The sequence below is a fragment of the Hypanus sabinus genome, chromosome 10, assembly GCF_030144855.1.
Source record: "Hypanus sabinus isolate sHypSab1 chromosome 10, sHypSab1.hap1, whole genome shotgun sequence".
In the NCBI taxonomy this organism is placed as follows: domain Eukaryota; kingdom Metazoa; phylum Chordata; class Chondrichthyes; order Myliobatiformes; family Dasyatidae; genus Hypanus; species Hypanus sabinus.
The window spans coordinates 153,309,331-153,332,691 of NC_082715.1; the positions used below are offsets into that span (position 1 = coordinate 153,309,331).

General features: G+C 42.9%; 1 protein-coding gene across 4 annotated transcripts in view; it reads left to right on the forward strand.

Moving 5' to 3' along the window:
• The window catches only part of cabin1 (calcineurin binding protein 1), a 563,877-nt gene extending 551,226 nt beyond the window's left edge, over positions 1 to 12,651 (forward strand). For all 4 annotated transcript variants that reach the window (XM_059983285.1, XM_059983287.1, XM_059983286.1 and 1 more), the window contains one exon: positions 6,137 to 12,651. In XM_059983285.1, the coding sequence (XP_059839268.1) occupies positions 6,137 to 6,283 (147 nt within the window). In that variant the 3' untranslated portion in view covers positions 6,284 to 12,651. The remainder of the gene's footprint in view (positions 1 to 6,136) is intronic.
• The last annotated feature ends 10,710 nt before the right edge of the window (positions 12,652 to 23,361 follow it).

The following is a 23,361-nucleotide window of genomic DNA, read 5'->3' on the forward strand; positions in this document are numbered from 1 at the left end:
ACCTGCCCCTCTATCTATCTTTGTATCATCGGCAAACTTTGCCACAAAGCCATCAATTCCATTGTCTAAATCACTGACAAACAATGTGAAAAATAGCAGTCCCTGATCCCTGAGGAACACCACTTGTCTCTGGCAGCCAACCAGAAAAGGCCCCCTTTATTCCCACTCACTGCCTCCTGCCTGTCAGCCATTCCGCTATCCATGCCAGTATCTTTCCTGCAATGCCATACGATTTTATCTTGTTAAGCAGCCTCATGTGTGGCACCTTATCAAATGTCTTCTGATAGTGCAAGTAAATGACATCCACTGCTTTTCCTTTGCCCACCCTGCTTGTTACTTCCTCAAAGAACTCTTTAACAGGCAAGATTTCCCTTTACAGGAACCATGCTGACTTTGACTTATTTTATCATTATCCTCAAGTACCCCAAAACTTCATCCTTAATGATGGAGTCCAACACTTTCCCAACCACTGAGGTTAAGCTAACTGGCCTATAATTTCCTTTCTTTTGCCTTCCTCCATCTTGAAAAGTGCAATGACATTTGCAAACTTCCAGTCCTCTGGGACCATGCCAGAATCAAGTGATTCTAGAAAGATCATAACCAATGCATCTGCTATCTCTTCAGCAACCTCTCTCAGGACTCTGGGATGTCGTCCATCTGGTTCAGGAGACATTTCCACCTTAAGACCTTTTGAGTTTGGCTGGCACTTTTTCCTTTGTAATCAATGGCTCCCACTCTTGCTCCCTGACATTCACGGACCACTGGTACACTGCTAGTGTCTTCCACAGTGAAGACGAATGCGAAGTACTTATTACGTTCATCAGGCATTTCTTTGTCCCCTATTACTACGTCATCCGCATCACTTTCCAGTAGTCCAATATCAACTCTCACCTCCCTTTTACTCTTTATATAACTGAGAAAACGTTTAGTGTCCTGCTTTATATTATTGGCTAGTGTGACCTCATATTTCATCTTTTATGCCTTTTTTAGTGCCTTTTGTTGGATTTTAAAAACTTCCCAATCATCCAACTTCCCACTCACTTTTGCTTTTATATTCCCTTTCCTTGGCTTTTATGCAGTCCTGAAGTTCCCTTGTCAGCCACGGTTGCCTACTCCTGCTATCTGAGAACAACTTCTTCTGTGGGATATGTCTATCCTGCGCCTTGTGAACTATTCCCAGAAACTTCAGCCATCTTTGCTCTGCTGTCATCCCACCAGTATCCTCCTTCAATCAACCTGGGCAAGCTCTTCTCTCATGCCCCCAAAGGCTTCCCTTACCTTAAGCTCCCTAACAAAATCTGGATTATTTCACAACATCCAGTCTAAGATGGCCTTTCCCTGAGTAGGCTCAAGCACAAGCTGCTCCAAAAAGCCATCTCATAGGCATTCAACAAATTTCATCTCTTGCGATCCGACACCAACCTGATTTTCCCATATTGAAGTCTTCCATTACAATTGCGACATTACCCTTATTACATGCCTTTCCAGCTCCTTTGCAATTTCAACCCTACTTGGCTACCATTTAGAGGTCTATATATGATTCCCATGTATTTTTTATCCTTACAGTTTCTTATCTCCATTTGATAGTCTCTGACCCTAAAGATTAATTATCTCTTTCTAAAGATGTGATTCCAACTCTTGCCTATCCTTTCAATTCAAAGTATATCCTTTGATGTTAAGCTCCCAACTATGACCTTCTTACAGCACTCCAGTCCTGCATCCTTTGCCCTTTTGAGTTTTGCCTCTGTGGTACAATTTAACTCTGCACTGTCTGCATACCCACTCACTGGCTTATTCTTCCTTTACTGGATGATATTACATCTACTTGTAAACCTGTTGGCTCATCCTCAGCTCTTATCATACTCGTTCCCATCCCCCTGCCATGTTAGTTTAAACCACTCCCAACAGCTCTAGCAAACCTGCCTGCAAGGATATGGGATCCCCTCAGGTTCAAATGCAACCTGTCCATCCCTTTTGTACAGGTCACACCTGCCCCAGGAGAGGTCCCAATTATCCAGAAATCTGAATCCCTGCTCCCTACTATTTTTGATTGAAGAAAGGCTAACTTTGAGGAGATGCAAAAGGATTTAGAAGGAGTGGATTGGGACATCTTGTTTTATGGGAAGAATGTAATAGAGAAATGGAGGTCATTTAAAGGTGAAATTTTGAGGGTACAGAATCTTTATGTTCCTGTTAGGTTGAAAGAAAAGGTTAAAAGTTTGAGAGAGCCATGGTTTTCAAGGGATATTGGAAACTTGGTTTGAAAAAAGAGAGAGATCTACAATAAATATAGGCAGCATGGAGTAAATGAGGTGCTCGAGGAATATAAAGAATGTAAAATGAATCTTAAGAAAGATATTAGAAAAGCTAAAAGAAGATACAAGGTTGCTTTGGCAAGTAAGGTGAAAATAAATCCAAAGGGTTTCTACAGTTATATTAATAGCAAAAGGATAACGAGGGATAAAATTGGTTCCTTAGAGAATCAGAGTGAGCCTCTATGCGTGGAGTCAAAAGAGATGGGGGGAATTTTGAACAATTTCTTTTCTTCGGTATTCACTAGGGAGAAGCTGCTGGTTTGTCCTTCCAAAATGCATCACCTTACACTTGTCAGAAGTGAGCTCCATCTGCCACTTTTCCGCCCAACTCTGCATCCTATCTATATCCTCTTGTAACCTTCAACAACCTACAGCTCCATCCACAACTCCTCCAATTCTCGTGTCATCCGCAAACTTACTCACCCATCCTTTCGCCTCTACATCCAGGTCTTTTATGAAAATGAGAAAGAGCAGGGGTCCCAGGACAGATCCTTGCTGCACTCCACTAATCACCAACCTCCAGGCACAATACTTTCCTTCCACTACTACCCTCTGCTTTCTTCCTGTAAGCCAATTTTTTATCCAAACAGCCAATGTTCCATTGATCCCATGCCTCATAACTTTCTGGATGAGTCTCTCATGAGGGACCTTGTCAAATGCCTTGCTAAAATCCATGTCGACCACATCTACCGCCCTACCTTCATCAATTTCTTTTGTTACCTCTTCAAAAAACTCAATTAAGCTGGTGAGGCATGACCTTCCCTTCACAAAGCCATGTTGACTATCCTTGAGTAAACTGTACTTCTCCAAATGCTCATAGATCCTATCCTTAAGAATCCTTTCCAATAGTTTGCAGACCACCTACATAAGCTGGGTTCCACCAGCATTTTGTGTGTGTTGCTTGAATTTCCAGCATCTGCAGATTTCCTCGTGTCTGGTCTGTAGTTCCCAGGATTCTCCCTATTATCTTTTTTTTAAACAAGGGAACTACATTTGCCATTTTCCAATCCTCTGGCACCTCTCCTGCAGCCAAAGAGGATTCAAAGATCATAGCTACTGCTCCAGCGATCTTTTCTCTCACTTCCCACAGCAACCTAGGGTATATTAAGTCCAGCCCCTGGGGACTTATCAATCTTGATGTTTTTAAGAAGATCCAGCACTACTCCTTCCTCAATCTCCACATTGTCCAGCACACAGGCCTGCTCTATTTCGACCTCACCCTGATCAAGGTCCTTTTCACTTGTGAAAACTGTAGCAAAGTATTCATTTAGGACCTCCCCAACCTCCTCCACCTCCAGGTATATGTTGCCTTCTGTATCCTTTAGCGGCCCCACCTTCAGTCTTGTCATCCTTCTGTTCTTCACATACGCATAGAACACCTTCGGGTTCTCCTTAATCCTACATGTCCAGGCCTTCTCATGCCCCCTTCAAGCTCTCCTAAGTCCTTCCTGGCTACCCTATGTTTCTCATGAGCCCCTCCTTCCTCCTGCTTCTTACTTCTAAGACATGCTTCCTTTTTCCTTTTGACGAGTTGCCTCACGTGTTTCGTCAGCCAGAGTTCCCTTTTCCTACCATTTTTTCCTTTTATTCAGTGGGACAAACCTATCCTGAACTCAGCTCAAGTGGTCCCTAAACTTCTCTCACATTATTTCTGTGCATCTGTTCCCTTTGAACATCTGTTTCCAATTTACTCTCGCTAGTTCCTGCCTCATCCCTTCATAGTTAACCCTTCCCCAGTTAAGCGCTTTCCCATTTTGTCTGTTTTTATCCTTTTCCATAGCTATGCTGAAGCTAAGGGACTTGTGGTCACTCTCACCAAAATGCTCCCCCACCAAGAGATCTGCCACATGACCAGGTTCATTACCCAGAACTAGATCCAGTATAGCCTCTCCTCTCGTTGGCCGGTCCACATACTATGTCAGGAATCCTTTTTGAACACACCTGACAAATTCAGCCCCATCTATCCCCCTTGCACTGAGGAGGTGCCAGTCAATATGAGTGAAGTTGAAATCACCCATAACTACTACCTTGTATTTCCTGCACCATTCTAAAATCTGCCTACTTATCTGCTCCTCGGTGTCCCGATGGCTATTTGGGGGTCTTTAGACTACTCCCAGCACAGTGATTGATCCCTTCCTATTTCTGACTTCCACCCAGACTGACTCCATGGACACTCCTTCTGCAGCGTCCTCCCTTTCTATAGCCATGATACTATCCCTGACCAGCAATGCCACTCCCCCCCTTTTCTACCTACCATCCTATTCCTTTTAAAACACCTGAACCCCGGGACCTGCATCAGCCAATCCTGCCCTTCCTCCAGCTAAGTTTCAGTAACGGCCACAACATTGTAGTTCCACGTACTGATCCATGCTCTAAGTTCATCCCCTTTTTTCCTAATACTCCTAGCATTGAAATAGACACATTTCAACCCCTCTAACTGGCTACATTTATGTTTTGTCCCCTGCCTGTCCTTCCTCACCAACTCAGAACACATAGCTTCATGCCCTTGTCCTTCTACCCTAATCTCTGCACTCACATTCTGATTCCCACCCCCCTGCCAAACTAGTTTAAACCCTCGCAGAATGCTGGTGGAACACAGCGGGCCTGGCAGCATCTCTGGGAAGAAGCACCATCGACACTTTGGGTTTCTTTCCATAGATGCTATCTGGCCTGCTGTGTGTGCAGCAAAATGCCACCAGCATTTTGTGTGTGTTGCTTGAATTTCCAGCATCTGCAGATTTCCTCGTGTTTGCGTAGTTTAAACCCTCCCCAACCTGATATTGCTCCTAAGTGCAATAGAACTAAGAACTCAGTGAAGGGAAGAGAGAAAGTCTCATAAAATAAAGAAGAGGCCCTCTCTGTTCTAGTGGGCCTCAAGGTGATCAACCCCTAGGGCTAGATAAGATTTATCCCAAGCTGCCTCAAGAGGTAAGGGAAGGGATTGCTGGGTCTCTTGTTGAGATTTTGACATCTTTGTTGGCTACAAGTGAGGCATCTGATAACTGGAAGAGCACTGGGGAGGAGTCTGGCAAATTCAGACCTGTGAGCCTATCAGCAGCAGTAGAGAAAGTTATTGGAACAAATTCTCAAACAGGATTAAGAATACAGCCTCCCTGCTGTGTTATCACCAATCCTCGCTTGTCAGTGGGATATTACATAACTAATGGTCATGCTGGAGGATTCTGGAAGTATCTGCAGTTCATCAGTCTCCATTTTTAAGATTTCCATAGTTTATTTGAGAATTTCTCTTAATTTAAATGTGCTCTGCAGAAATTCACCTTGCCTGTCTGTTAGTTTGGTTCATCTGCCTATATCTGACTAAATCTGAATTTACACAAATGTGTATTCTGTGGAGCGGCAGAGACTGAGAGGAGAGCTGATAAATGATAATAAAGTTATTTGAAGCCCAGATTGAGTAGACAACCAGTATCTTTTCACCAGGGCTGAAATGTCTAACCAGGAAGGCACGCACAAAGGAGATGTACATGGCAAGTGTTTTTTACGGCATGCCTGCAATGTGCTGCAGGGGGTGGTGGTGGAGGTAAGGTGTTTAAGAGGCTGTGTGATGGGCACGTGGATGCACATAGAATTCAGGGATATAGGCGTTGTGTAGGCAGGAAGGGGTTATTCAGTTAGGCACTTCATTACTAGTTCCGCACAACATTTTGGGCCAAGATGCCTGTTCTCATCCTGTACTGTTCCATGTTCTATATGGTTGTCCCATTGATGTAGATGATCTTGTGGATTGGTTTTGCTAAATTTTCCTGTTCTTGGGACTCCAGTGTTCAAATTTAAATGTCCGTCTCCTCTTTCTCCTTCAGATTGCCATTCTGTCTGCACAGTCTGCTGCCAATGTGAAGAAAGAGGCTCTGCGGCAGCCAGCCCTAGAGATCCTGGAGACATCGAGCCAAGAGTCTTCATTGGAAAGTGACACTGATGATGAGGAAGATGACTACATGGACATATGACTGGATTCTCAAGCTGCAGCTATGGGCAGCTAAATGAGGAGGATCTACATATACTGTTGTAAAAATAAATGGCAGTACAATTTTCTATGTGAGACGGGAGAGCGTGATACTTTCTTTGAAGCTCATTGGATAAGTTTGTAGCATTCTCTTGCCAGTGTTGGCTGTTGTAAATATTAAAAGCACCATGGCAGCGAGCCTTTGAGCCTCACTGGATTCTTTGTTTCTAACTTCAAGGGAAGGCTCAGACCTTTCTGGAGGAGAAATGTTGATTTATTTTGGAAGAGCAGATTTAACTGCATTCAGGGTCGAGACTCAACCGTTGGAACAGTCCCCTTTCTGACCCGGGAGCTTGTTCCCTCACCGAGTTTCCAGTCCAGTCTTTGGGTGGAAAATCTGAAGTAAGGACATCCAAAAACAGTCACTTATGGCAGACACCAAGCAAAAGGTATACTTTAATGATTAACAGGGGATGGAGAATGGTGGAAATATGATCGGTCTGTAATACTGAGGGCCTGCCAGCTGTTCCTAGCTATTCCCAGCTTTCCTGGTGTAGTTTCTGCTGGGCTCTTTAGACCTCTTTAGAGCCCGCCTTGAATTAGTAAGTGCAGGTCACACGGTTTAGAATGGTTTGGGATTTGGGTTCGTTTTCCTATAGATTCTGCTAACTTCTTGTAAGATAATGCACTTAACTTTCCTCCTTGCATCATAGCTGAAGTCGGGCATTACATAAATGTAATGGGGGAGAGGATTTCAATAATTCCTATCACTTTTATACTGAATCTCTTTCTGCCTTGCAACTTTTTAAATCATAAATGGATAAATGTTAGTTTCCTTTGCATGATGTTAGTCAATACTTTAGTTGCAGATACATCTGTATATCTTAGAGCTCAGTGAACCTAAGCCTGCACTCAGTGCTAGATCCGGGAGTCTGGAACGGGGGGGTGGGTTACTGGGAAATGTTGAGCAGGTAAAGATCGAGATGTCATTGTCCAATTCAACAGCAAGTTTTTTCAGGAAGTTTCTTCAGTAATATCTCTTTCTATTTAATAATTAGAAGGTCACGCAAACCCATGCAAGCTCGAGTTTCAGATTTTTTTGGGAGGAAGCAACTCACAAGAAGGGAAAAGTCACACAGAGCAACATTCTTTCAAAAAAGAGAGGTAGAGTTTTGAATTTGTAGTCAGTGTCAGCCCAAGACCCAGAAAGAGGATGGAGAGCCGGCTCAAAACAACTCTGTAGCCAGTCATCCAATTTGCTGGTCTATTTTGATTCACTAATGTAACAACAAATATCTATGCCAGGTCAATGAATACTTATGGAATCTGAAACTAATAGCACACTCAGTCACATTGTGTCAAACAAGAAAATATTACCAAGGTCTGATGTGTTGAGAATGGCTGATAGTGTATATATATTAGCAACTGTCCACCTTCATTTTTGTCTCACTCCTAATGTTCTGGGCCAGATCTTACTGCAGTGGAGCTGTAAATTAGAGTTTCCAGCATTCTTTAAACCCATTCTATTTTTCTGCATAATTAATGGCACTGTTTGGGCAACAGAGCATCTCAGTGTATCCTTAAACAGAAATTTGAGAAAGCCACAGGGGGATGGGGGATGGAATTCTTTTTCAGATTTTTTTTTCAAAAAGGGATTATTTTTTGATAAAGGGAAAGAAAGATTATGTTAAGAGAAAAGATGATGGAAACAGAAAGCAAGTTTAAAACATCTTAATTCTCTAAACCAGGGTTTTTCAAATGTGATTCCATGAGAGGTCACTAAGAGGTCAACAAGAGATGGTGATGAAGAAAAAAATGTTTTTTGAACCTAGCACAATGCACGGTGTTAGCATGGTGGGCAGTGACCGAGCAGCCCAGTTAGCAATCTCGTTAGAAGTCTCAGCTCAGTATGGCAGGCGCAGTAGGACTGTGCTTACAGTGGCATGCAAAACTTTGGGCATTCATGGTCAAAATTTCTGTTACTGTGAATAGCTAAGTGAGTAAAAGATGACCTGATTTCCAAAAGGCATAAGTTAAAGATGACACATTTATTTAATATTTTAAGCAATATTACTTTGTTATTTCCATTCTTTTACAGTTTCAAAATAACAAAAAATGAAAAGGGCCTGAAGCAAAAGTTTGGGCACCCTGCATGGTCAGTACTTAGTAACACCTCCTTTGGCAAGTATCACAGCTTGTAAATGCTTTCTGTAGCCAGCTAAGTCTTTCAATTCTTGTTTGGGGGATTTTTGCCCATTCTTCATTGCAAAAGGCTTCTAGTTCTGTGAGATTCTTGGGCCATCTTGGGCCTTCTCTTTTGATGTCTGTCCACAGATTTTCGATGATGTTTAGGTCTGGGGACTGTGAGGGCCATGGCAAAACCTTCAGCTTGCACCTCTTGAGGTAGTCCATTGTGGATTTTGAGGTGTGTTTAGGATCATTACCCTGTTGTAGAAGCCATCCTCTTTTCATCTTCAGCTTTTTTACAGACGCAACACAAGCCCAAAGCATGATCGATCCACCCCCGTGCTTAACAGTTGGAGAGGTGTACTTTTCATGAAATTCTGCACCCTTTCTTCTTTAAACATAGCTAAAGTTCTATTTTAACTTCATCAGTCCACAGGACCTGTTTCCAAGAGCCATCAGGCTTGTTTAGATGTTCCTTTGCAAACTTCTGATGCTGAATTTTGTGGTGAGGATGCAGGAAAGGTTTTCTTCTGATGACTCTTCCAAGAAGCTCATATTTGTGCAGGTGTTACTACACAGTGGAACAGTGCACCACCACTCCAGAGTCTGCTAAAATCAAAAAAGGTTTTGATTTCCCTTTCTAGCAATCCAACAAGCAGTTCTCTCTGAAAGTTTTCTTGGTCTTCCAGACCTCCACTGTTCCTGTTAACTGCCATTTCTTAATTACATTTTGAATAGAGGAAACGGCTACCTGAAAACACTTTGTTAACTTCTTAAAGCCTTCTTCTGCTTTGTGGGCATCATTTATTTTAATTTTCAGAGTGTTAGGCAGCTGCTTAGAGGAGCCCATGGCTGCTGGTTGTTGGGACAAGGTTTGAGGAGTATTTATAAAGCTTTGAAATTTGCATCACCTGGTCTTTCCTAATGATGACTGAACAAGCCATAGCCCTAACAAGCTAATTAGGGTCTGAAACCTTGGTAAAAGTTATCTGAAAGCTCAAATCTCTTGGGGTGCCCAAACTTTTGCATAGTTCTCCTTTCCTTTTTTTTCCACTCTAAAATTGTACAAAACAAAAATAATACACTAATCTTGCTTAAAATGTTGAAAAGAATATTTCATCTTTAACTTTGACTTTTGAAGATCAATTCATCTTCTACTCACTTAACTATTCACAGTAACAGAAATTTTGACTGGGGTGCCCAAACTTTTGCATGCCACTGTATTTCCTTGAGGCATTCTCAGTTTTTGATGCAAGATAGGAGAGGCCATTAATAATTGGTGAGCTCTATATTGGACAGAGGGAAGGTCAGTAGGCTGATAATTGGTGACCACTATATGGTACAGAGGGGAGGATAGTAGAATGACAATTGGTGACTGCCGTATTGCACAGAGGGGAGGACGGTAAGCTGATAATTGGTGTGCGCTGTACTGCATGGAGAGGAGGACAGTAGGCTGATAATTGGTTAGCAATGTATTACATAGAGGGGAGGTCAGTAGGCTGATGAGCTTTAAGTGTTTTCCGAGCAATGAATGGACGCCCAACTTGGGCTAGAATGTCCACCTCTGCCTCCCGATTACCTCCCCTAACTTTCCCTTACGCGCCACTTATGGGAGCAAACTACCAGTGTAGTAGAAAATTATATCTACCAAGTCTGCCTTTGGAAAAATTAAATACCATTTTGGCTTAAGCCAATTATTTAACAGAAATTTATTATGTTTCCCTTATGAAAGTTTTAAAAACTTATGAAATTATCAAGGAAGGGAAGCTAAGCTTAACTACTTGTCTTTTTTCAAGAAATAGTGGCTAAAAATTCATTCTCTACTTAAAAGAGCATTGACAATTATTTTTGGATTATTATATCTCCAGTTCACTGATCATTCTAACGTACTGTGAGCTGTAGATATAATTTTTATGCAGGGGTTCCCTGAGACCTGAAAATTATTTCAAGGGTTCCTCCAGGATAAAAAGGTTGAGAAGGACTTCTCAAAACAAAATTTGCTGTATGGAGGATTGAAACTCAACAGTTAAAAAGTTGCCCTTTCCTGGCCCAGACAGGTTGATTGCATTATATTATCTCAGTATTGAAACTATTGCAAGCCTTAATCACAGTGAATTTAACAGGTTTTTAGCAGTAAACATGAAGGGAAGAGCCAGATGCTTTCTTGCATAAGGCAGGTGGCGGGGTGATGTAAATATATTGAGTTCCAGGGCTTGGCAACACTCAGCATCCATTGAATCTGCTGGCCAACTTGTGCAATATTAGAAGCAAAAAGGGTTTTGCAGTACATTCAGATCAATTAATACTGGAGTTATTTCAATGTTCTGGGCCTTTTCACAGTACATTGGGCTGGATTGGTGCGTTACTGAGTGATTCCAATGAAGTGGCTAGCACCTGTTATCAGACGTAGCAACCCACAAAAGCTGCCTACAAGAAAGCTGTCAATCAACATCTGACTAAAGCATACAACACAGTAGTTCACTATCAGTATTCCCGCACTCTGTTTATACGCAGAATAAGAAGTAATTCTAGCAAATCTGTCCCTCTGGTTATTTCACAATTTATAATAATTAGATGGGTCTTGAAATTAACATTTCATTTTCAAATTATTAAATGATTTGCAAAATGTGGAAAACTGATGAATTGCTAAAACACAGTTCTGTTTCTGAATGTGTATAAGATCACACACTCAATCTCACGCACATTCACTCATGTATTCACTCACTCTAGCAGAGAGAGAGAGAGAGAGAGACACACAGTTTCTCCTTCCCATTACGTCCCAACAAACTGAATCTGTCAGTAGATGGTTTGAGACTCTCTCTTGCATTTACCAATGGTCACCTACAGTGGTGGTGAGCTTGGATAGGTCCCATGAGTAAGCTTTGGCACAAGAAGTTGGAACTTGTATTTATTTAGTACCATCAATGCAAATTGTCCTGAGCCATTCATAGGATAGCATCTAAAAATGAACCGCACAAGAATAACCAAAAGCTTCGTAGAAATGCTTTTAGGAAGGTAGACATGAGCAAGAAAGGAAGAAGTGGTAAGTTAGAGGGGTGGGAATTATCAAGTGAACGCCCTTGGCAGCTGACGTTTCAGGCCCATCTGACATCAAAATGGTGGAGTGACCAAATTTAGGGATGTGGAAGAGGTCAGAAATTGCAGGCAGAAAGGAGAAATGGGTCAGAACTTGGATAGGTGTGTCAGGAACTATTAGTAAAGCATCAATAAACCACTATTTGCTTCGTGGAGGAGATTCTTTGGAGAAAGAAATCCACCAAATAATTGAAATATTGTTCTATAAAGTATTGTAGGAATGTTATTTACACAGTACTTTGTTTTCAATGACAGTAGTTGGATATAACTTACAATTCAGTTATAGAGACCAAGTGTTATATTCTTCACATAGCACCAGTACAGGGAAGTGGGTACTTAACCGTTGGATGGGAAGTGGGTCAGACCACTTTGCATATGATTGGTGCCATTCAGAATGCCACTTATTGAAGCTTCCTGCTACCAACAGGCTCGGGCAAGTAGGATGATTATGTTGGCCAGGGAAACCTGCTTTCCCGAAGGCCACCACCAGCTTTCCTTTAATTACAGCAGCATCAGGGAGTGAACAGCTTTCGGGTGATGAGAAGTGCATTCTCAACACAGGTTCTGGCCATGGTCACTTGAGTGGAGGAAGATCAGAATGTGATTATTTGCTTTTGACAACTTGTTAGAGACTACCTTGCTGAGACAATTCAGGGTAAATGACAGGGGTATAATTTGTATTTGAAATGTAAAGTACCTGACAGAGTGCCCAGCTGCAGATTGCAGTTAGTATTGAATGTCTTTTTATAAAGTACATTTTTTTCTAAGGACTTCTGCCCATGGAGTGCACACTTCTACATTTTTAAAGAAAGTGTTTTTAAACCATGTAACTGCTTAGCAGCAAAAAAACAAAGTGTTAGGGCTTGACTGTTGAATGTTCTGTCACAGGAATGATAACTGCTTTTTTTATATACAGTATATGCCATGTTTTAACTGTAAAGCTATTTTAATTCAACTTTTGTGTATAAACAATGATTTTTTTTTGAAGACCAGAAAATCTGTTACTGTGTCCGCATGTGAAATGCTACAAGCTGAAGGCAGCTATCAATAAACTACAGTTCCTCGGGCAGGCTGAGGGCTTGACGGCCAGTCTGACCCTATGTGTGTCTTTGCTTCACATTTGTTCCAGAGTCATAGAGCACTGCAGCACAGAATCAGGCCCTTGTTATTCTGACTAGTTTCTTCAATTTGCACCTGGACCATATTCCTGCCACCTATGTTATCATCTAAACTTCTCTTAAATGTTGAAATCAACTGCAAGGACCAGAGCTACCCTTCTCCATAATTACCTTCAAACTAATAGCATTATGATCACTAGATCCAAAGTGTTTCCCTACACAAGCTTCTGCAACCTACCCTGTCTTGCTCCCTCATAGGAGATCAGGTGTCACAGTCTGTCTAGTTGTGACCGCTGGAAATTGATTAAGGAAACTTTCCTGAACACATTTGACAAACTCTGTTCCCATTTTACAGAATGGGAGTCTCAGTCAAAATGTAGTAAGTTAAAATAGCCTACTATCACAACTTTGTTTCTTGCAAAGATACCAGCTAACTGCACTCAAAACCAGCAGAGAGTAGAACTTCTCATTGCATCCATCCAGGCTGCACAGCAAGAAGCAGCCTGTGCTGCTGTTGGTGCCCTGATGCCCATCAGCCCTGTTGGCAGCCAGCAGAGGAGTGGTTGCAAGCTTCCATTTCTGATAGTGCTATTGATGTATTGGATCACAGGCCCCTTTTATTCCCAGTGGATTCTTGCTTCTGATCCAACTGAGCATTCAGATCAGTTATTCTGCTTCTGCTCTTGACATCTCATGTTTCAGTTTGAGGGACTACATCTGAATGTTCTAAACTAGGTAACACAGCCTTTCCACTGAATCACAGGCAGGTGGGTGCTCCATCCCAGCTTGTCACAATGGACCTTCTACAAAACTGGGTAGAGTGAGGTCTTCTTAGGGAACCCTGTCACACGCCACAGCATTCTTCCACCCTCCTCACAGTTGCCCTCTTGCTAACTCAGCCTGCTCAATGGTTCATTGCTTGTTTCAGTCTCAGTCAGTTCTCCAGCAATGCACACACTCCTTTGGAAGGCCACTTGCCTTCATGCCTGTACATTGAGCCCCATCAGTCCATTGGCTGCTGAATTCCAGATGAAGAGTTTAGACTTGAAATATTGACTGTCAATTTCTCTCTGCACAATGTATGAACAGCTGAATTTCTCCTGCATTTTGTGTGTTGTTCCAGATTACAGCATCTGCACCCTCGTGTCCACATACTGGTGAATTCTGTTACTTCTTGACCCATCTCTCCAAGAGCCCCAGAGAAGCATCTGTTCCTCACTCTGTGTACAACCACCTTGGGACAGAGTGGCAGGCTCACTCTACACCACAGGAAATTGTGCCCCTCCACTGTCCTTCAACCCACACATTTCTCTCCCACATCTTTACTGCCCTCTCCCTCTGAATCACATCCTCCTGTCTCTCTAGCATGGGGCAGGCTTCACTCCCAGTCTAATTAGCCACAAGGGTCTTACCTCAAATTACATTCCTTGTTTTACTTGTTAAACCCCCAAACTTGTGCATGCCTCGAATTTCCACAGTGGGGTGTGAAACTTCCTTCACTGATCACTGTGGGAGCAGTGGGGTGACACCACTAAGCAGAGCTAAGTGTGGTCTTATTCTAAAGTAGCAGAATTCGGTCATTTGGCCCATTAAGTCTGCTGCATCATTTCATCATAGCTGATTTATTTTCCATCTCATCCCCATCATCCCCGTAACCCTTCATGCCCTGACTAATCAAGAATCTAACAACTTCTACCTCAAGTATACCTAAAGACTTGGCCTCTACAACCACCTGTGGCAACAAATTCCATAGATTCACCACCTCCTGGCTTAAGAAATTCTTCCTCATCTCCATTCTAAATGGATGTCCCTCTATTCCGAGGCTGGGTTCTCTGGTCTTAGACTCCCCCACCATGAGGAACATCCTCTCACCTCCACTCTTTCGAGGCCTTTCAACATCTGATAGGTTTCAATGAGGTTACCACTCATTCTTTTGAATTCAAGTGAGTCGAGGCCCAGAGCCATCAATACACTCTTCATGTGACAAGCCTTTAACTCCTGGAATTATTATTGTGAACCTCCTTTGAACCCTCTCTAATGGATATTGCCTGTCCAAGGTTCAAAGTTTGACCATGCTATGTTGAAGATGAACTGTGCTCTGCCCAGCAATCCTTGTGTTTGTTGGTTGTTAATACAAACGGCATATTTCACTGTAGGTTTCCATGTACATGTGGTAAATACCAAAACTGGAATTGTTACTTGTTGTTTTCTTGGAACAGAGATTAAGAGATGCTGATCTTTTAAACAACTAAGATCAGTCTAACCCTTCCCTCCTACATAGTCCTCCATTTTTCTATCATCCATGTGTCTATCTAAGAGTTGCTTAAATGTCCCTAATAAATCTGCCCCTTTAGCAGGGTGTTCCAATCACCCACTACCCTCTGTAATGAACTTACCTCTAGCAGCACCCCTATACTTTCTTCCAACCACCTTTAAATTATGGCCCCCTTATCTCTTTCTTAGGAAAAAGGTCTCTGGCTGTCCATTCTACCTATGCCTCTTAGCATCTTTATCAAGTCACCTCTCATCCTTCATTCCAAAGAGAAAAGGCCAAGTCTCGCTCATCTTAATAAGACACGCCCTCCAGTCTTGGCAGTATCCTGATTAGTCTATTTTGCACTCTCTCTAAAGCTTCCACGTCTTTCCTAATGAGGTGGCCCGAACTGAACCCAATACTCCAAGTGTGGTTTAAACAGGGTTTTGTGGAGCTACAACATTGGCTCTTGAACTCAACATAAGGCTTCTTAACAACCTTGTCAACTTGCACAGCAACTTGGAGGGATCTGTGGACCCCAAGATCCCTTCGTTCCAACACACTGCCAGGAATCCTACGATTAACCCTGTATCTTGCTTTGAAATTCAACTTTCTGAAATGAATCACTTCACACTTTTCTGAGTTGAACTCCACCTTCCACTTCTCAGCTCATCTCTGCATACTGTCAATGTTCTGCTGGAACTGACAACTTTCCACACTATCCACAATTCCTCAAACCCATGTGTCATCTGAAAAGTTACTTACCCACCCTTCCATTTCCTCATCCAAGTCATTTATGAAAATCGTCAGAACAGATCCCTCCAGAATCCCACTGGTCACTGACCTCCTAGCAGAACATTTACTAAAATCCTCTGCCTTCTATGGGCAAGCCAATTCTGAATCCACACAGCCAAGTTTTTTCTGGATCCCATGCCTCCTGACTTTCTGAATGAGCCTATCATGGGGAATCTTATCAAATGCTTTTAGTAAAATTCTTAAACACGATAACCAATGCTCTACCTTCATCAATGTGCTTTGACACATCCTCAAAGACTTCAATCAGGTTCACAAAGCCATGCTGACTATCCCTAATCAGACTAAGCTTCTCTAAATGCTCCTAAATCTTATCTCCAAGAATCTTCTTCAATAAGTTTCGCTGGTCTATAAGTCACAGAGTTACTCCTACTCCCTTTCTTGAACATTACAATAAGATTTGCCATCCTCCAATCATTTGGTACTACTCCTGTGGCCAGTGAGGATGCAAGGATCATTGCCAAAGCCACAGCAATCCCTTCCCTTGCTTCCTGTAGTAACTTGGGGTATATCCTGTCTGGCCCTGGAGTCTTATCTATCCAAATGTTTTTCAAAATTTCTCGCACATTCTCTTTTTGAACATCAACATGTTCAAGGATATCAGTCTGTCTTACACTGTCCTCACAATCGCTGAGGTTTCTCTCATTGATGAATACATTAAAGACCACCCTACCTCCTCTAACTCCATGCACACATTTCCCCTGCTATCCCCGATCACTCTAACCATCCTGCCATTCTTCGCATGTGTGTAGAATGCCTGGGTTTTTTCCTTAATCCTTCTCAGGCCCCCTCCTAACAATTTTTCAGGTCCTTCCTCTCCAGGACTCTGTCTGATCCTTGCTTCCTAAGTCTGAAAAAGCTACCTTCTTCCTCATGCCAAGATGTTCCACATAAAAAGCCAGTCCTGCTGAAGGGTCTCAGCCCAATATGTTGACTGTACTCTTTTTCATAGATGCTGCCTGGCCTGCTGAGTTCCGCCAGCATTTTATGTGTGTTGTTTGCATTTCCAGCATCTGCAGATTTTCTCTTGGTTGAGATGGTCCACATCTCCAGTCAACCATAGTTCCTTCACCCTACCATACTTTACCCACCTCAATGGAACATACCTATCCAGAACCCCATGCAAGTGTTCCTGAGACATCCTCACATTTCCACTGTGCATTTCTCCCTGAACACATCCGTTCCCAATTGATACTCTCACGTTCCTGCCTAACAGCATTGTAATTTTCTTTTTCCCAGTTAAATGCTTTCCCATACCATTGTCAGTACCTCCAGTTGAACTCTGTCTTTTGGTGTGTTTCCCCTGAGCTGTCAGTCTGTGGTTTTGTATTGCCACGTGCTCCTGTCCTCGTTCCTGCTCTACTCCGGCCCCTGTATCACTGAGTACTCCGTCTCTCATCTGATTCTCATTATTACCTGTTTTGCTGCCACTTCTGTCTCATTGTGCTCCACCTATCATCTGCCTCTCTGTTTACTGCTCTGTGTACTTCAGTCCTGTGTTTTCACCTGTCTGTTGCCAGATTGTGCCAGTGAATTTTCCTGAGCCTTTCCAGCATTTCTATCTGTACTCTGTCCATCTGAATATTGACTCTGCCTGTTTCCTGATTCTGGTGTTTGGATTTCTCTGGATGTTTTGATCTCTGCCTGATCTTTGATGCCGACTTTGTTGCCCCTCTGGATTTGCTACTCAGTAAATATCACTGTGTGCACAGTACCTGGTCTGTGATTGGGTCCCTGCTTCAGCGCCCTGAATCTACTCCCATTCCTGCCCAACATTTGGTAAAAGTCAGGGCGTTGAATCACTGCCTTCTGAAATACATATAATAAAGAAAAATCAGTGGGTGCCTAGAGGATTAGGAAGCTTTTAAAAACCAACAAAAGGTAACTCAAAAAGCCACAAGGATGGAAACGATGAAATATGAGGCAAGATATCCAAAATCATCAAAAAGGATAGCAGAACTTTGTTCAGATACGTAGAGTAAAAAAGAGGCAAGGGTAGATATCAGACCACTGGAAAATTATGCTGGAGAGGTAATAATGGGGGAGCAAGGAAATGGCAGTCTTCACTATGGAAGACACTGACAATGTGCTGGAAGTTCAAGTGTGTTATGGGCAGAAGGGAATGCAACTAGGGAGAAGGTGCTTAGCAAACTGTAAGTTCTGAAGGTAGATAAGTCAGATGGACTACACCCCAGGTTTCTGAAGAGATCATGGAAGCATTTGTACCGATTTTTCAAGAATTACTAAATTCTGTCATGGTCCAGAGGACTGGAAAATTGCAAATGTCACTCCACTCTTCAAGAAGGGAGGGAGATTGAAGAGAGGAAATTATAGATCAGTTAGCCTGACCTCAGTGGTTGGGAAGATGTTGGAGGGTGGGGTATCAGGTTACCTGGAGGTACATGATAAAATAAGCCAAAGTCAGCATGGCTTCCTTGAGGGAAAATCTTGCCTGACAAATCTGTTGGAAAATTTTGAGGAAATAACAAGCAGTGGTGTTCTGCAGGAGTTGGTGATGGGACAGCTTCTTTTTATGCCATATGTCAATGATTTGGACAATGAAATTGATGGCTTTGAGGCTAAGTTTACAGATGATACAAAGTTAGGTGGAGCAGCAGGCACTGTTGATGAAGCAGGGAGACTGTAGAAGGACTGAGACAGATCAGGAGAATGGGCAAAGAAGTGGCAGATGGACTACAGTGTCAGGAAGTGCATGGTCATAAACTTGGTAGAAGCAACAGAAGTGTAGACTATTTTCTCAATGGGCAGAATATTCAAAAATCCAAGGTGCAAAGGGACTGAGAAATCTTAGTGCAGGATTCCATTAAGGTTAACTTACAGGTTGAGTTGTGAAGAGGAAGGCAAATGCAATGTTAGCATTCATTTTGAGAGGACCAGAATATAAAAGCAAGGATGTAACGTTAAGGCTTTATAAGGCCCAGTGAGGCCTTGTGTGGAGTATTTTGAGTAGTTTTAGACCCCCTGTGTTGCCTTTATGGCAGTTATTTAGTTTATAATATTTTCACTTAGTAATTCATTTGTTAGTATTTTCTAGTTAAAATTAGAATTGCTTAAAGTATATTCATTGCCTGTAAAATATATCGGCATGCGATGACGTCACATCCGGTTTCGCCGCATCTTGTGGGAAAATACCGGTTTGGGATCAACGCAAGGGCGGGGGCTCGCACGAGGGAGACCAGAGCAAGAAACAGACTCGCGCATGAATGTGTTTGTATGCATTAGAAATCACAGTGAGAGCAACGCTTTTTCAGCATATGTTAATGTGAAGAGTGAACAGTAAATGGTTAATCTTACTGCGACCTTGTTTTCATTGACTACGGTTTATCTCTGCGTTTAATTTGGCATTTCATTACACCTGATCGAGAACACTACAGTCCCCTGTCTAAGTGAAACACTCCAATTTCCTTGGCTGTGTGAGTCTAGGGAAGACAAACTCTGGCCCCACCAAATGAGTGAGATTGAGCCGCGATCCCACCCAAACCCCCTGTTTGTGTGGATGCTGGGGTAATTTGTCACCCTGTTACTAATGAGTGTCACAAAATAACAGACAGTCTAGCACATTCAATTAAAAGATTTAGCTTTATAATTCTAACTTTGACTAATAGGTTAGTAATGAAAAGAGCAAAAAAAGAAAAGGGCCCAGTTTAACGTGCACAAGTTGGAGCTCACAGTTTCCCCGAGTCACCTTCGATCTCACCCTGGGCTTCATCGAATCACAGTCCTGCTCTGGGTCAAACCACTTCTCTCTGGCATCTTATCTTTTCTTCTCCCTCAAACCACACAAAATAAAACCCAAGCCCAACCTTAGTGTCCCTCACCAGAGAAACCTACCCTTCAATTCAGTCCTAATTGGATGGCAGACATGTCTCCTCATCTCTTATCTTCAACAATAACCTAAAACGTAAGCGGAAAACAAGCAGCTTTCACAGAACAGCACAAAATGAAATACACACAGCACAATAAAAAAATATGGAACGGTGTTACATAGGAAAGGATTTGCTGACTTTGGAGAGGGTTCAGAGGAGGTTCACGACAATGAACGTGTTATTGTATGAGCAGTGTTTGATGGCTCTGTGTCTGCACTCACCTCGGCTTAGAAGTATGAAGGGGGATCTCATTGAAACCCAGTATAACACCCTGGGAAGGTTTTCACTGCTAACGCAATGGTCTTTCTGCAGAAGTGTTTTTGTGTTGTGAGCCTGACACCAGGGTGAGCTGGGTCTTTTGTCTGGCGCGAGATGAAGGGAGAAGACACCTGAGAGAAAAGGTTATAGGATTTGACCTGGAGCAGGGCCATGATCTGACGAAGGCTGGGGAGATTGAAGGTGAAGGGGGAGCCGCGAGCTCCAGCTTGTGCTCATCAAAATGGGTCCTTTACTTATTTTTACTTTTCCTTTAGTCAAATTAAAGATTATAAAGCTAAGTGGTTTAATTGTATGTGGAGTGCGGTCTGTTATTTGGTGGTACTGATTTGTAACAGGGGATCACATCACACAACATCCACACAAACCGAAGGCTTCAGGGTGAGCTCACATCTCAATCTCACACGTTTGGCAAGGCCAGGGATCATCTTCCCTAGACTTACGCAGACAACAGAACCAGAGTGTTTGAAAGGCCTAGATATGGATGTGTTCTATAATGACGGAGTGTAGGACTGGAGGACACAGCCTCAGAAAATAGGGATATCCATTTATAATGGAGTCATGGAGTAATTTCTTTAACCAGAGAGTGGTGAATCTGTGGAATTTGTTGCCACAGGCAGATGTGGAGGCTAGGTCACTGGGTGTATTAACTGTGGAGGTTCTTGATTAGTCGTGTTCTGAAAGATTACAGGGAGAAGAAAAGATTATGGGGTTGAGAGAACCATGATGGAATGAATGGCCTAATTCTGCTGCTGTCCCTTACTATGGTTTTATGGTCTACCACTGAGAGGTCTGGTTCAGTGCCAAGCACCATCCTTTCTGGACACACCTAACAACTTCCGCCACATACAAACCCACTGCGCAATCTACATTACAAAAGTTCAAATTCCCCACAAGTAACAACCCTGTTATTTTTGTACCTTTCCAAAATCTAGCTCCTGATCTGTTGCTCAGTGGGTCTGTTGCTGTTGGGCAACACGATTCTGACTGCCACGCAGTATTCAATCCAACCACAGCATCCTCCCTTTCTGCAGCTGTAATATTATCCCTGATTAGCAATGCCACTCCCACACCTCCCTTACCTCCCTCCCTGTCACTTTTGAAACATCAAAACCCTGGAACATCTGGCAGTCATTCCTGTCCTTGTGAAAGCAGTACTTCAACACCGTACTTCCATATACTGACCCTTGCTTTACGTGCATCGCCCTTGTTCTGATACTTGTTGCATTCAAATAGACACACTTCAATCCACCCCACTATTGCAATTATGCCCTTTCCACTGCCTATCCTTCACTGTCTCTTGGCACGCTGCATCTCCCTGAACAGCAACTCTCCATTCCTCTGAGCTATCACTTTGACTTCCATCCCCCTGCTAAACTAGTTTAAACCCCACCCAACAGATCTAACAAATCTGCCCACAAGGATGTTGGTCCCCCTTGAGATTAGATGTAACCCATTCTTTTCATACAGGTTATAACTTCCCCAGAAAAGATCCCAAAGATCTGTAATTTTGGAACCTTGAGCCCTGCACCAATTTCTCAGCCACACATTAATCTGCCAAATCATCCTATTCTTACCCTCACTGAGGCATGGCACAGACAACAATCCTGATGTTACTACCCTTGAGATTCAGCTTTTCAGCTTCCTACCTAGTATTGTGTATTCTTTCTCCAGGACCTCATCCCTTTTCCTACCCATGTTGTTGGTACCAATATGTGGCATGACTTCTGGCCTCCCCCTTTTGAATTCTATGGACCTGATGCAAGATGTCCCTGACCCTGGCACCAGGGAGGTGACATACCACCCAAGCACTGCATCTCCTGCCTGCTTCTGTAACTGCAATCCCCTATCACCACTGCACACCTCTTCTCCCCCCTTCCCTTCTAAGACAAAGAGCCAGGCTCAGTGCCAGAGACCTGGTTGCTGCAGCTTTTCCCCGGTAGGTTATCCCTCTCCCCAACAGAATCCAAAGCAGGTACACCTGCTTTCGAGGGCAATGGCTACAGGGGTACTCTGCATTGGCATGCTTCCCTCACGTAGCTACCTGCCTCCTGAAACTTAGTCTGATTACCTCTCTGTAGATCTTACTTACGTCCTCCTCATCCTTCAGTATGAGTTGGTGGTCTCTAATAGTCTGGAAGGAGCTGCAGCTAGATACACCTCACACACATACAGTTATCAGGGAGATGAGCAGTCTCCTAGCACTCCCACAAAAAGTCATAGAAAACTACAGCACAGAAATATGTCCTTCTGCCCATCTAGTCTGTGCTGATTCATTTAAACCATTGACCTACACCCAGACCACAGTCTTCTATATCCCTCCCATCTAAGTAGAACCATAGAACATTTCAGCACAGAAACAGGCCTTTTGGCCCTTCTTGGCTGTGCTGAACCATTTTTCTGCCTAGTCCCACTGACCTGCACCTGGACTATATCCCTCCATACACCTCTCATCCGTGTACCTGTCCAAGTTTTTCTTAAATGTTAAAAGTGAGCCTGCATTTACCACTTCATCTGGCAGCTCATTCCACACTCCCACTGCTCTCTGTGTGAAGAAGCTCCCCCCCGTAATGTTCCCATTAAACTTCTCCCCCTTCACCCTTAACCCATGTCCTCTGTTTTTTTCTCCCCTAGCCTCAGTGGAAAAAGCCTGCTTGCATTCATTCTATCTATACACATCATAATTTTATACACCTCTATCAAATCTCCCCTCATTCTTCTACACTCCAGGGAATAAAGTCCTAAGCTATCCAACCTTTCTCTGTAACTCAGTTTCTCAAATCCCGGCAACATCCTTGTAAACCTTCTCTGCACTCTTTCAACCTTATTAATATCCTTCCTGTAATTCGGTGACCAAAACTGCTCACAATACTCCAAATTCGGCCTCACCAATGTCTTATACAACCTCATCTTAACATTCCAACTCTTTTAATATTTTGATTTATAAAGGCCAATGTACCAAAAGCTCTCTTTACGACCCTATGACGCCCCTTTTAGGGAATTATGTATCTGTATTCCCAGATCCCTCTGCTCTACTGCACTCCTCAGTGTCCTACCATTTACCTTGTATGTTCGACCTTGATTTGTCTTACCAAAGTGCAATACCTCACACTTGTCTGTATTAAACTCCATCTGCCATCTGTCAGCCCATTTTTCCAGCTGGTCCAAACCCCTTTGCAAGCTTTGAAAATCTTCCTCACTGTCCACTACACCTCTAATATTTGTATCATCAGCAAATTTGCTGATCCAATTTACCACATTATCATTCAGATCATTGATATAGATGACAAATAACAATGGACCCAGCACTGATCCCTGTGGCACACCACTAGTCACAGGCCTCCACTCAGAGAAGCAATCCTCCACTACCACTCTCTGGCTTCTCCCATTAAGCCAATGTCTAATCCAATTTACTACCTCTCCATTTATACCTAGCGACTGAATCTTCCTA